This window comes from Ostrinia furnacalis, unplaced genomic scaffold (genome assembly GCF_004193835.3).
Source record: "Ostrinia furnacalis isolate ACB-3 unplaced genomic scaffold, ASM419383v2 OfSCF4239, whole genome shotgun sequence".
In the NCBI taxonomy this organism is placed as follows: Eukaryota; Metazoa; Arthropoda; class Insecta; order Lepidoptera; family Crambidae; genus Ostrinia; species Ostrinia furnacalis.
Window position 1 is genome coordinate 123,604 of NW_021134478.1, and position 15,457 is coordinate 139,060.

The 15,457-nt window shown below is 46.0% G+C and overlaps 1 protein-coding gene across 11 annotated transcripts in view; it reads right to left on the minus strand.

Annotated features, from left to right (window-relative positions):
- Positions 1 to 2,213: 2,213 nt before the first annotated feature.
- Positions 2,214 to 15,457, minus strand: part of LOC114359157 (sorting and assembly machinery component 50 homolog) — a 34,485-nt gene continuing 21,241 nt past the window's right edge. For 4 of the 11 annotated variants that reach the window (XM_028313426.1, XM_028313425.1, XM_028313427.1 and 1 more), the window contains exons 11-13: positions 8,454 to 8,574; positions 7,676 to 7,860; positions 6,520 to 6,673 (exon numbers count right to left, since the gene is read on the minus strand). In XM_028313426.1, coding sequence (XP_028169227.1) covers positions 7,676 to 7,860; positions 8,454 to 8,574 — 306 coding nt within the window. In that variant the 3' untranslated portion in view covers positions 6,520 to 6,673. Of the gene's footprint in view, positions 2,292 to 2,650; positions 2,845 to 6,519; positions 6,674 to 7,227; positions 7,291 to 7,675; positions 7,861 to 8,453; positions 8,575 to 10,035; positions 10,157 to 15,457 lie in introns of those variants that run through there. The other 7 variants (XM_028313428.1, XM_028313423.1, XM_028313429.1 and 4 more) reach the window with 6 other exon arrangements.

The window sequence follows — 15,457 nt, forward strand, 5'->3', positions numbered from 1 at the left end:
TTTGTTCGAAGTTTTTACCTTGGAGGGTTTTGATTGAGTTGGGCAAGTGGTTATAGATTTTAATTGCCATAAATAGTGGACCATTGTTGTACAGTGTCAAACGGGATGGAGGCAGTACTAAATTATTTTCTCGTCGAGAGTTTTGTTTTCCAGGTAGGTCACCAATTTTTTTAAAATATTGGGGATATTTTTTCACTAGTCGCCCTAACTCAAAGATATACATACACGTCACAGTGAGAACCTTTAAGTGCACAAATATCTGCCTGCATGATTGTCTCGGAGCTGTGTGTGTTATGATCCTAAGGCAGCGTTTCTGCAGGATTAGTACGGTTTGTACGTTAGTAGCGTTGCCCCACAGTACCACTCCGTACCTTATCCAGGCTGCGGCATGACTATGATACGCGGTAAGTGCACACTCTACGTTTGTACCCTTTCTGAGTTCGCGCAGCGCATATGAGAATCGACTCAGTTTACCCACTAAAGTATCAACATGATTCTTCCAACTTAGAGTCGCGTCTATAGAGATACCCAGCAGCTTAAAGTCTTTGACTTCCTCGATGTTTTGTCCATCGTGAGTTAAATTAAAGGATATTCCCGATCTTTGATATGGCCGGAACTGCATCAATTTGGTTTTCTCAATATTTAGTGTTAAGCCTATATCTTTTAAATGTGATTTAATTTCATGAAGTGCTTCTGTTAATGTGTTATTCAGACTGCTCAAATTATCGTAACTGCAAGAGACCAAGAGTGTTGCATCGTCTGCAAATAGGACCACTTTGTGGCGTACCGCAGAGGGAAGGTTATTGATGTAAATTAAGAAAAGTAAACATCCGAGCACGCTTCCTTGTGGTATAGACCCTGATACTAGCTCTGCAGGAGAGCGAACCTGACTAATAACGCGCGTTGTTTCGTGATAATGTTGCACTTCAACAAGTTGCTTTCTTTGGCTTAAATATGAGGCGAGCCATTCTTTTGCTACCCCACGAATTCCGACGGATTGTAACTTTTGTAAGAGTACACTGTGAAGGACCCTGTCATAAGCTTTGGACAAATCCATAAAAATTGCTACGGCGCACATATTTTTATTTAGAATTTGTGCGGTGTGAGTGATCCTAAATAATCGTCATAACTTTGGAACGGGACGTGCAAGGAATTTCTGAATTTGTTAATAGTTTTAACATATTTTTAACAATTTTTCAATACTATAAAAAGAAGTGGAAAGGCTTTATTTTCTGAAATAAACATGTTGACGTTTTCTTAAAGCGTGCGGTATGAGTGCTCCTATTTATTGGCCATAACATTTTTATCTTAGGTTTAACAAATTTTTAAACTTCATCGCAATGTTTTAACATATTTTAAGTAAAACTTCCTCGATTTTTGTTAAGATTGAAGCAAGGATCACTCAATCCACATGCACATGATTGTCAGTACCGAACTAACCGTCAGTATAATGATGGGTGACCGTTTCTTCAACTGTCCTCTTCATATTATCAGCATGTAGGTAGTCCCTTCATGACGAAGGACACTATCAGGATGGGTGACCGCCAACTAGCCTAAACAACCTTTCGATCTTGACCAAATGGGTCTGAAAGTACCTGGCTGTCATAGTTACTAAGGAGATGTCACCACACTGCTAGAAATATGGAATGATATTCTCAAGTAATTCACCTTGAAGTACCAGGCGCCTATACATTGTTAGGAGTTGGCCGTTGCGTACCGTCAGAAATCGTCGTCATCTGAAGTAGCACAGTCGCCTGTAAAATCTAGGTCCTAAGGTTGATTATCCTCACCTATAAGAAGGTAGCTCCGACTCCGAACTGCAGGCCAGGCGCGGAGACATCGGCAGCGGAAGCCTTGAGAGGCACGCAGTAGTTGAGCTCCAGGAGTTGCTTTACATATCAAGAGTAGGATGGGTGACCGTTTCTTCAACTGTCATCTTCATATCATCATCATGTAGAGTCCCTTCATGACGAAGGTCACTATCAGGATGGGTGACCGCCAACTAGCCGAAACAACCGTTCGATCTTGACCAAATAGGTCTAAAAGTACCAGGCTGTCATAGTTACTAAGGAGATGTCACCACACTGCTAGAAATATGGAATGATATTCTCAAGTAATTCACCTTGAAGTACCAGGCGCCCATACATTGTTAGGAGTTGGTCGTTGCGTAGCGTCTTCATCTGGAATAGCAGACCTTAATGCTATAGACATAAGGTTCACATCCTCACCTATAAGAAGGTAGCTCCCACTCCGAACTGCAGGCCAGGCGCGGAGACATCGGCAGCGGAAGCCTTGAGAGGCACGCAGTAATTGAGCTCCAGGAGTTGCTTCACATGTCAAGAGTAGGATGGGTGACCGTTTCTTTAACTGTCATCTTCATATCAGCATGTGGAGTTCTTCATGACGAAGGTTATCAGGATGGGTGACCGCCAACTAGCTTAAACAACCTTTCGATCTTGACCAAATGGGTCTGAAAGTACCAGGCTGTCATAGTTACTAAGGAGATGTCATCACATTTGGCAATCATACTTTCAAGTAAGTCACCTCGAAGTACCAGGCGCCCATACATTGTGAGGAGTTTCCCGCTCTGACTCTTGCGGAGCGTCATCACCTGGAATAGCAGACCTTAATGCTATAGACATAAGGTTCACATCCTCACCTATAAGAAGGTAGCTCCCACTCCGAACTGCAGGCCAGGCGCGGAGACATCGGCAGCGGAAGCCTTGAGAGGCACGCAGTAGTTGAGCTCCAGTCTCGCCGCGCGACCCACGCGTAATGCGACGCCGGCGCCGCAAGATATACGCACGGCAGATAACGCTTCTAGGGTGGACAAGGTGCTCTCCTCTGCGAAAAAATAATATTGATAAAAAACTTTTTTAGGGTTCCGTAGTCCTGACAAGGAACCCTTATAGTTTCGTTATGTCTGTCTGTCTGTCCAAGGTTTTGCTTGGAAAATATTGACACTAGAGAGCTGTAATAGGTTTTTTTGTTTTAAAGTAGGTTTTCCTATAGTGCCACCTGCGGGTTCCGTCATTATACCAAAGTACTCATCAAGATGAATCAAACGAGCCCAAACTCGATGGGGTAATGTCGTTTTATTGCAGAGATCCTCAATACTCAATATGTTTATCGCTTCCTTAAGTACAGTCGCAGAATGAAAAGGTTCGTCACCTTAGTGTCGGTTTTCGCTTGCACTAGGTACTGTAAGAATCAAACCTGCCAACATAACAGTGCAAGAAACAGTGCTGCTAACATGTAAATAAATATGACGTTTGCTAACGAAAAAGGTTTTGCTTGTTTATTTTTCTATCCCATCAGTGCAATGTTACAAAATGTATTAAAACAACAACAAAATGACATAATCATACCATCACACCTAGGCACCTGTGTTCCCCGAAAGGCTAGGCAGAGGTGTACGACGGTACACCCACAGTTCGCCGGTATGTTTAGGTCCCATGTAAGGCACAAATCGAAACTCCGAGCTGCTGTTGGGAAATTTCACAGAAAAACGCATCAACACTTTGCTCGACCCGTGAATCGATCGCTAGAGGTCCTGCCTCTAGCACAGCAGTTGCGCTTAGGACCGCTAGGCTAACAAGGCAGTTAAATATAAAATAACAAGCAAAAGTTAATGAAAACTACGAATAAGTTTCTTAGCATTTATTTTTAATAACGGGTATAACCACCATTAGCTTCAATCACACATTGTAACCTATTTCTCATGGAACCCACTAGACGAGAGCATAGATCCGTGCCTCTAGTGTCTTCCCAAATAATTCGGCAGTGGTTTTCTAAAGCCTCTTTGGTCCTTTCATTTCTATTGTCCCATCGCTGTACCATTAAACCCCATAAGTTTTCAATCGGGTTTAAATCTGCAGATCTTGCCGGCCAGGGTATCACCACTATATCGCTATGCCTGTTGAACCATTCATTCACAATACGAGCAGTGTGCGTGCGAGCATTGTCCTGGACATATCTGACTTCCGGAACCTCATCAGGTGGATACACGGTACGGACACTTGGTAGCATACTGTCTTCTAATACAGACAGATAGTGTGTTGCGTTTGCCCTTGACGGAAGAAGAACGAGCTCGCCTACTCCATCCGCTGACATCCATCCCCATATATTGGCCGAGATTCGCCCAGAACTGAAATTGGGCACTACATGGTCTTCCGTATATCTCGTATTATTATATCTCCACAAATTAAGCCTCCCATGTTGGTTCGACTGAAAACATTTTTCGTCTGTAAATATAGTGGTACTCCAATCGAAGTCTAAATAAGTCTGTGCAAATCTTAAGCGTGCTTCCTTATGAGCCGTTGTCAATGCAACTTTTTTCACGTGTCGTCTGTAATGTAATCCCATTGAGTGTAATGCGTTTCTTATCACTCTTGGACAAACATCATATATTTGGGCGAAATGATTCGTAGACACAAAGCCGTTTTCTTCATATTGTCTTCTCATGTCTGATTTTTGTGCGGCGTTGAGAATAGGACGGCGACCAGAATTATTGTGACGATGGTCGACTAGTGCGCCTTCTTCGCCATGTCTTCTTATCCAGAATCTCATACTATCTCTGGTCACATTTAGATGACGTGATATCTCGGAGATGTTATAGCCAGCTTCATGTTCGGTAATAATTGCTGCTCTTTCTTCAACATTTAAAGGTCTTGGCATTATAAAATAGTTATTTATGATAAATTATGAAAACAATTTTGCAATGATGACATTGACCGATTGACAATAGTTTTTTTTTATTTAATAGAAATAATAATGGCAGGTTGAACCAAGAAGAAGGTTTTAGTTTATCAATCATAATCTTCTTGACAAGACAAATCGTCAAACAACTTTAATCTGAATAATTTTGAACTTTACTGACGAACAGTTAAAGATTATTTTTTCTAACTCGAGATTATTCTGTAACATAGTTTCAAAAGGTAATATGTGCTCACGATTCGTTGAAGGAATCAATTTGAAAACTGACGAACCTTTTCATTCCGCGACTGTACATTTAGGTGTTACATATACATACTTGGAGATCATTAAGGATTCCTATGGCTACTTTCCAGCTCCAACATCATGATCATTAGGTCAGCTCCACGCCATCATAATATTGAGTTGTCACGCGATTTACATATTCAGCTCAATAAAAACTAAATGACCTGATGATGATTCTAAGAGGTACCAGGACAGCATAGCACTAAGAAGTTGGCAAAAGAGTGGAAGTAGAAGACCCAAGGTACCTGAAATGGATGGAACTAACACGTAGGCCACAGTAACATATACAGGCGCAGTAGGGAGTAGTCACCTTCCTGCAGGCCTGGCTGTTCAACCGCGCCGGCGCCGGCCTCACGGACCGATTGAGACGACAGTGCTTTGGAAACTACCTGCACCAGGTAACACGTAGGCCACAGTAACATATACAGGCGCAGTAGGGAGTAGTCACCTTCCTGCAGGCCTGGCTGTTCAACCGCGCCGGCGCCGGCCTCACGGACCGATTGAGACGACAGTGCTTTGGCAACTACCTGCACCAGGTAATACACAGGCCACAGTAACATATACAGGCCACAGTATCAGATAAAAGCGCAGTAGGGTTTCTATAGGCCTGAGACGACGCTGCTTTGGCAACTACCTGCACCAGGTAAGACACAGGCTGCATCACGCCACATATGCAGGCCACAGTATCTTTGGAAACTGTCTGCACCAGCAGGACAAACCTTCCTGCAGGCCTGGCTGTTCATCCGCGCCGGCGCCGGCCTCACGGACCGCCTGAGGAGACAGTGCTTTGGCAACTACCTGCACCAGGTAATAAACTAGGCTAGAATAACTAGGCTACAGGAGGGTGGAGTCACCTTCCTGCAGGCCTGGCTCTTCAACCGCGCCGGCACCGGCCTCACGGACCGCCTGAGGAGACAGTGCTTTGGAAACTACCTACACCAGGTAATTTAACCGCCTCTGTGGTCNACTCACGCGTCAAAGTTCAAAGGTCCGTGCGCGCGCTCAGTGACTGTGCGCATGCGTGACTCACGCTGCTGCCGGCCGCCGTTACACCGGGGCGAGCGCGATGAGTAATGTAAATAGACCGTTCCGTTGAGAATTTAAGTTTTTGAAATGTTTTTGCTTGTAGATTGAGAACCGTATCACATTTTGATACACTTTTTGCACCACTGTATAGCTTGCTTAATTGTCTACACAACTGTATATAGTGTCACTTAAAACTTAAATTTTTTCACTATGAAATTTGATGAGAAGTGCAGAGCAAGTAGTAACGTGCCTGCTTTCAACGACCGCCGCGAGCGCACACCAATACTGTTGAACATAAAAAAAAACTGTATTTTATATCATCTTCAGACAAATTGTAGTTTTGACTAACTATTAAATATACAAATTATAATTGTGATGTGATAATTTAAACAATAGTTTAATTCTGGAGTTGAAATTGTAAATAGTAGCATAGGTTATTTTATTTAAATAAATTGTTAATTAAAAATGTTGGTTTGTTTACAAATAAAAGGAATATAAAAACTTAAAATCTGTATATTAATTTAATAACAACACTATACTATTTTTACAACCGGTGACTTCACTAGAATTTAGATTTTACGGGCACATAAATACTTGGCTGTTTGTTTCCGATGTCATGATGCTTGACTTGGCTGACTTGGCTCCATGTCTGCAACAAACAAAGGGATTTAATATGGTGTAGTGTTGCTTACTCACTTATCGACACTACTTATAGTAAAGACAAAACTAATAGTCTATCGATATGTGTACATCACTATTGATAACGGCACAACATACTATCGATAGTTTTGTGATTTTAATAGCATTAACCAAATTATAGTATCGATAGTTTTTTTCTGTCGATTTTTGCAACACTATCGATTGTCAGTACCTAACTAACCGTCAGTATCATGATGGGTGACTGTTTCTTCAACTGTCATCTTCATCAGCATGTGGAGTTCTTCATGACGAAGGTTATCAGGATGGGTGACCGCCAACTAGCCTAAACAACCGTTCGATCTTGACCAAATAGGTCTAAAACTACCAGGTTGTCATAGTTACTAAGGAGATGTCACCACATTTGGCAATCATACTTTCAAGTAAGTCACCTCGAAGTACCAGGCGCCCATACATTGTGAGGAGTTTCCCGCTCTGACTCTTGCGGAGCGTCATCATCTGGAATAGCAGACCTTAATGCTATAGACATAAGGTTCACATCCTCACCTATAAGAAGGTAGCTCCCACGCCGAACTGCAGGCCAGGCGCGGAGACATCGGCAGCGGAAGCCTTGAGAGACACGCAGTAGTTGAGCTCCAGGAGTTGCTTCACATGTCAAGAGTAGGATGGGTGACCGTTTCTTCAACTGTCATCTTCATATCAGCATGTGGAGTTCTTCATGACGAAGGTTATCAGGATGGGTGACCGCCAAGTAGCCGAAATCGCCTTCTATCTTGACGAAATGGATTCTAAAGTACCAGGCTGTCATAGTTACTTAGGAGATGTCACCTCTTTGCTAGAAATATGAACTGATATTTTTATGTAAGTCACCTTGGAGTACCAGGCGCCCATACATTGTTAGGAGTTGGCCGTTGCGTAGCGTCAAAGGTCTCATCATGTGAAGTAGCAGACCCTATAACCTTTACTCCAATAGACATAAGGTTCACATCCTCACCTATAAGAAGGTAGCTCCGACGCCAAACTGCAGGCCAGGCGCGGAGACATCGGCGGCGGAAGCCTTCAGAGGCACGCAGTAGTTGAGCTCCAGTCTCGCCGCGCGACCCACGCGTAATGCGACGCCGGCGCCGCAAGATATGCGCACGGCAGATAAAGCTTCTAGGGTAGACATCGTGCTCTCTTCTGTGGAAAAATAATATTGATAAAAAACTTTTTTAGGGTTCCGTAGTCCTGACAAGGAACCCATATAGTTTGGTTATATCCGTCTGTCTATCCAAGGTTTTGCTTGGAAACCATTGGCACTAGAGAGCTGTAATAGGTAGATTTTTGTTTTAAAGTAGGTTTTCCTATAGTGCCACCTGCGGGTTCCGTCATTATACCAAAGTATATCGTCATCAAGATGAATCAAACGAGCCCAAACTCGATGGGGTAATGTCGTTTTATTGCAGAGATCCTATGGCTACCATCCAGCTCCAACATCATAATATTGAGTTGTCACGCGATTTACATATTATTATTCAGCTCAATAAAAACTAAATGACCTGATGATTATTCTAAGAGGTACCAGGACAGCATAGCACTAAGAAGTTGGCAAAAGAGTGGAAGTAGAAGACCCAAGGTACCAGAAAGTTGATGATTTGTACATAGATGATGGACAGAATATTTGAGGAAGTACCAGGACAGCATAGCGTCTCAGATATCGGCATAACAGTGGCAAGAGAAGACCTAAGCACCCAGGAAGTACCAGGCTATCATAACTGTGCAGGAACACTTACCGGGGTGCGCCAGGCAGCCCATGTTGAGGAAGGCGTGGCTTCTGAACAGCGCCGCGATGCCGTTGCGAGCGCTCGCGAATGGTAGCGGCCCGAACACGTGCAGACCGGCTGCCCAGTACGTCTGGAAACAAAGAATACACGAATGTAGACAGGCAGATTCAATTAGACAGCTAGATTTAGCGCATAACTGAGTCAGCGTCTGAGGTAAAGCGCGGAAGAATTTTTTTCTGAGGTCAAAAGTCAGCGATCCCGATCACATCCCCAAGCAGGCTCTGGATTGGAACCTCCAAGGAAAACGCAAAAATGGTCGCCCCAAGCAAACTTGGCGGCGCACTGTAGCAGACGAGGCGAAAAAATCGGCAAGACCTGGAGCGAGATCAAACGCGAAGCTCAAGACGGAACGCGATGGAATACTGTTGTGGATGCCCTTTGCCCTATCTAGGGGTCAAGTCTAAGTCAAACGTCAGCTAGACTTCAGATGATGACGATAGGGTAAGGACTCCTAAATATGACGTATGCTTACACTGCAGTGCACCACACTTCTTTCAGGAAGATGAACTGATGACCATAAACTATGGACCCCTAGGACCCAAAGAATGTAGACGTGTCTACTGATCCCACCATCCGCCATTTCATCATCACGAGGACCAGGCTCGCAGATAAAGCAGATGACGATGAAGAGGGGGCCCTAAGAAGAATGCAGCTGTAACCTCCTACCTTAAGTAGCTTCTAGGACGCGAAGGCACCTGATGGTGGTGATCACTGATGGCCACAACATTCTAATGCCCGTATTCACAAACATTACTATGAGGTCTCACAGTGCGCGTGGACGCACAGGGTGACACACGAACCAATCACAGAGCACTATTCAACGCTGTGCTTTCGATTTGCTGCTTCACTTATGCAAGCATCATTTGTGAATATGTGTAAGAGGTACCAGGGCAGCATAGCATCTAAGAAAGTGGCTTAAGTGTGGAAGACGTAATGTTAGCGCTGACTCAGTTGGCATTAGGGTGGAGCCAAGTACCAGGCTATCATAACAGCGCAGGAGTGCGCCAGACAGCCCATGTTGACAAAGGTGTGGCTTCTAAAGACTGCTTGCTTGCTTCCTAAAGGGAATCCTAGAAAGCGAGAAATATGCTTACCTTGGCATCAGTCTCGCAGTAAGATCAATGCAATATGACCCTTAAGAGCAAGGAATAAAGACCACTCACTCGTCCGCCAGTGGCCTGCCCGTCGCAGTGCGGTCCTACGCCGCGCTGTCTGAAGCCCCGCAGCGAGGTAGGCCCGCCCAGGAAGAAGTGGTCACAAACATTACTATGAGGTGNATAGAACTAAGACGTTGGAATAAGAGTGGAAGTAGTAATAAACCCAAAGTACCAGAAAGTTATAGACCCATTTCTGCAATGGAGACTATATGACGAAATGATGATGATTTGTACATAGATGATGGACAGAACAGAATATTTCAGGAAGTACCAGGACAGCATAGCGTTAGCGTCTCAGATATCGGCATAACAGTGGCAAGAGAAGACCTAAACACCCAGAAAGTACCAGGCTATCATAACTGTGGAACACTTACCAGGGTGCGCCAGGCAGCCCATGTTGAGGAAGGCGTGGCTTCTGAACAGCGCCGCGATGCCGTTGCGGGCGCTCGCGAACGGTAGCGGCCCGAACACGTGCAGACCGGCCGCCCAGTACGTCTGGAAGCAAAGATACACGAATATAGACAGTGCCTGAGGTAAGTCACGGGAGTGTTTTTGTGACGTCAAACGTCCAGCGAGACTTCAGATGATGACGATAGGGTCTTCTTCTTGTCGTGTCGACAACACACCTACACAAAGTCATTAAATCTTCCTGCGTGTAGTTGTTTGGTCAAACAGGGCGGGACATCATGTAAGGACTCCTAAATATGACGTATGCATTTCTTGCAAGAAGATGAGCTGATGACGACAAACTATGGACCCCTAAGATCCACAGAATGTAGATGTGTCTACTGAACCTGCCTGCCGTAGCCTTTTCATCATCATGAGACCCAGGCTCGCAGGAAGATGAGCTGATGATGATGATGAAGTGAGAGCCCCTAAGAAGAATGCAGCTGTAACCTCCTACCTTAAGTAGCTTCTAGGACCCGAAGACACCTGATGGTGGTGATCACTGATGGCCACAACATTCTAATGCCCGTATTCACAAACATTACTATGAGGTCTCACAGTGCGCGTGGACGCACAGGGTGACACACGAACCAATCACAGAGCACTATTCAACCCTGTGCGTTCGATTTGCTGCTTCACTTATGCAAGCATCATTTGTGAATATGTGTAAGAGGTACCAGGGCAGCATAGCATCTAAGAAAGTGGCTTCATTTGTGTGGAAGACCTAATGTCAGCGCTGTCTCAGTTGGCATTAGTGTGGAGCCAGGTACCAGGCTATCATAACAGCGCAGGAGTGCGCCAGACAGCCCATGTTGACAAAGGCGTGACTTCTAAAGACTGCTTGATTGCTTCCTAAAGGGAATCCTAGAAAGCGAGAAAATTAAATATGCTTACCTTGGCATCAGTCTCGCAGTAAGATCAATGCAATATGACCCTTAAGAGCAAGGAATAAAGACCACTCACAGGTCCGCCAGTGGCCTGCCCGTCGCAGTGCGGTCCTACGCCGCGCTGTCTGAAGCCCCGCAGCGAGGTGGGCCCGCCCAGGAAGACGTGGTCGGCCAGCTTGGAAGACCTTTGGTATACGCTTACCCTGACACCTGTAGCAAGAAGACCCACCCTCTCGCTGCATGAGGACTTACCGGGAAGATGAGCTGATGATGATGATGAAGCAAGAGCACCTAAGAAGAATGAAGTAATCACCGCCCTGCTTTCAGTCAGTATTTTGGAAGCCAGGATGCCACCTGATGATGGTGGTCACAGATGGACTAATTCCAGGAGGTACCAGGACAGCATAGCGTCTCAGACAGTGGCTTAATGAGTGTGGAAGGAAAAAGTCTCAATGTTAGCGCTGTCTCAGTTGGCATCAGTGAGGAGCCACTTCGGAGCCAGGTACCAGGCTATCATAACTGCGAAGGAGTGTGCTAGGCGACTTCTGAAGAGTGCGTGCTTAGGCCCAATGCCACGCTCCCTAAAGGGCATCCTAGAAAAAAAGAATGATTTATTCTTACCCGTCACCCGTCGCAGAACACCTCGCTGCCTTAAGACGCCCTAAAAGCCTACTTAAATCACTCACTCGTCCGCCAGTGGCCTGCCCGTCGCAGTGCGGTCCGACGCCGCGCTGTCTGAAGCCCCGCAGTGAGGTGGGCCCGCCCAGGAAGAAGTAGTCACAAACATTACTATGAGGTCTCATAGTGCACGTGGACGCACAGGGTGACACACGAACCAATCACATAGCACTATTCAACGCTGTGCGTTCGATTTGCTGCTTCACTTATGCAAGCATCGTTTGTGAATACGTGTAAGAGGTACCAGGGCAGCATAGCATCTAAGACAGTGGCTCAATAAGCGTGGAAGACCCAATGTTAGCGCTGTCTCAGTTGGCATTAGTGTGGAGCCAAGTACCAGGCTATCATAACAGCGCAGGAGTGCGCCAGACAGCCCATGTTGACAAAGGCGTGACTTCTAAAGACTGCTTGCTTGCTTCCTAAAGGGAATCCTAGAAAGCGAGAAATATGCTTACCTTGGCATCAATCTCGCAGCGATGACAGTGCAATATGACCCTTAAAAGCAAGGAATAAAGACCACTCACTCGTCCGCCAGTGGCCTGCCCGTCGCAGTGCGGTCCGACGCCCCGCTGTCTGAAGCCCCGCAGCGAGGTGGGCCCGCCCAGGAAGAAGTGGTCACAAACATTACTATGAGGTCTCATAGTGCGCGTGGACGCACAGGGTGACACACGAACCAATGACAGAGCACTATTCAACGCTGTGCGTTCGATTTGCTGCTTCACTTATGCAAGCATCGTTTGTGAATACGTGTAAGAGGTACCAGGGCAGCACAGCATCTAAGAAAGTGGCTTCATGTGTGGAAGACCCAATGTTAGCGCTGACTCAGTTGGCATTAGGGTGGAGCCAAGTACCAGGCTATCATAACAACGCAGGAGTGCGCCAGGCGTGGCTTTCGCCCAATGCCACGCTGCCTAAACGGAAACCTAGAAAGGAAGAATGACGTGTTCTTATCCTGTCACCCGTCGCAGAACACCTCGCTGCCTTAAGACGCCCTTAAAACCTACTTAAATCACTCACTCGTCCGCCAGTGGCCTGCCCGTCGCAGTGCGGTCCGACGCCGCGCTGTCTGAAGCCCCGCAGCGAGGTGGGCCCGCCCAGGAAGAAGTGGTCACAAACATTACTATGAGGTCTCATAGTACGCGTGGATGCATAAGGTGACACACAAACCAATCACAGAGCATTATTCAACGCTGTGCTTTCGATTTGCTGCTTCACTTATGCAAGCATCATTTGTGAATATGTGTAAGAGGTACCAGGGCAGCATAGCATCTAAGACAGTGGCTCAATAAGCGTGGAAGACCCAATGTTAGCGCTGTCTCAGTTGGCATTAGTGTGGAGCCAGGTACCAGGCTATCATAACAGCGCAGGAGTGCGCCAGGCAGCCCATGTTGAGATATGCCGTGGCTTCTAAAGAGTGCTTACTTGCTTGCTGCCTGAACGGAATCCTAACAAAACGCCTCAATGTCACTGCATGAAGGAAGACGCCCTAAAAAGTTGCAGAGTGGCCCGAAACTCCTGGCTGCTGGAACCTTCTAAGGAAGATGAGCTGAAGATGACCATGAAGTAAGTTTTAGGAGGTACCAGGACAGCATAACTGCGCCTAAACAGAAACCTAGAAAGGAGGAAATATGTCCACTCACTCGTCCGCCAGTGGCCTGCCCGTCGCAGTGCGGTCCGACGCCGCGCTGTCTGAAGCCCCGCAGCGAGGTGGGCCCGCCCAGGAAGAAGTGGTCACAAACATTACTATGAGGTGTCATAGTGCGCGTGGACGCATAGGGTGACACACGAACCAATGACAGAGCTCTATTCAACGCTGTGCGTTCGATTTGCTGCTTCACTTATGCAAGCATCATTTGTGAATACGTGTAAGAGGTACCAGGGCAGCATAACGTCTCAGACAGAGGCTTAGAAGGAGAAGACCCAATGTTGGATCTGTCCAAGTTAACATTAGTGTGGAGCCAAGTACCAGGCTATCATAACAGTGCAGGAGTGCGCCAGGCGTGGCATCTAAAGACTGCTTGCTTTAACACCACGCTGCGAAGAAATGTGATGTGTTCTTACCCTGTCACTAGGGCATGAATATCGGAATCTCGGAATCTCGTAATATCGGAATCTCGGACTGCTAGATCCGATATTTCAATTCCGATATTGAGCGATCTAATATCGTAATATCGGAATCAGATAAAAGTTTTAATTGAGATTTTAAACAAAGCGTTTAAACTCTCCACAACCTGCCACAAAGCCCAAAAAGTACATGATTGGCAAAGACCAATGATTTTCTCATGTCTTTCACCATCACTATTTATGGTTAATTTAACTTGTTCTAAATAAATTTTAGCATTTGTCATAGGTACTTGGTCAACAAAGAAAGACATCTCAACTCCTTTTCAAACATTAATTTTACTGGACTATGGAGTTCTGCGTACTATGTGCCTTGCCCATTGCCACTTCTGCTTACTAATTCGTCGGGCTATATCAGCGACTTTAGTTAGTTTACGGAGCTGATTAGATCTCGTAAAGAAACACCAAGCTTATCCCTCTCCATAGCACGCTGTGCCATAAATTCAAAGGCCACGTTTTCGAGCCATATATCATCACTGGTAACACACACTAATGGAAGACTTTCATCTTCGTATTCGACGATTTACCTCTTTCTCGAAATTGCATCTAACTACCTAGCTAGGCGTTTGTCCGAGATAGACATACTTACTTGTCAACAATCTCGAGAATTGACCTCCTAACCGAAACTGGGTAAGGGGCAACATGGACATTCGACTAAAGCTTCGTTTTTTCCATATTATACATACTTTACTCTTCGAGCATTGTGATAATATCTTGCAATGGTTCTGCCTTAGAACGCAAAACAGACTGACGATGAGGCAGCAAGATTCTGAAGTGGAGGCCACGTACCGGAAAGTGGAGCGTAGGACTCATAACCACAAGGTGGACCGACGACCTCATAAAGGTAGCAGGAAGGCGCTGGATGCAGGCCTCCACCAACCGGACATTGTGAAAACAGCATCAGAGCCTGTGTTCAGCAGTGGACTTCCTATGGCTAACATGATGATGATGGCTCGTGGTTTTGTGAGTCAAAAAGGAACAAATTACAAGCATATTCAAGNCGTCTCAGACAGTGGCATAAGTGTGGAGATTTGAAGACCTAAGATACATTAGTTTGGAGCCAAGTACCAGGCTATCATAACAGCGCAGGAGTGCGCCAGGCAGCCCATGTTGAGAATGCCGTGGCTTCTAAAACGTGCTTACTTGCTTGCTGCCTGAACGGAATCCTAGCAAAACGCCTCACTGTCACTGCATGAAGAAAGACGCCCTAAAAAGTTGCAGTGTGGCCCGAAACTCCTGGCTGCTGGAACCTTCTAAGGGAGATGAGCTGAAGATGACCATGAAGTAAGTTTCAGGAGGTACCAGGACAGCATGACTGCGCCTCAACAGAAACCTAGAAAGGAGGAAATATGTCCACTCACTCGTCCGCCAGTGGCCTGCCCGTCGCAGTGCGGTCCGACGCCCCGCTGTCTGAAGCCCCGCAGCGAGGTGGGCCCGCCCAGGAAGAAGTGGTCACAAACATTACTATGAGGTCTCACAGTGCGCGTGGACGCACAGGGTGACACACGAACCAATCACAGAGCACTATTCAACGCTGTGCGTTCGATTTGCTGCTTCACTTATGCAAGCATCGTTTGTGAATACCAGTAAGAGGTACCAGGGCAGCATAGCATCTAGACAGTGGCTCAATAAGCGTGGAAGACCCAATGTTAGCGCTGTCTCA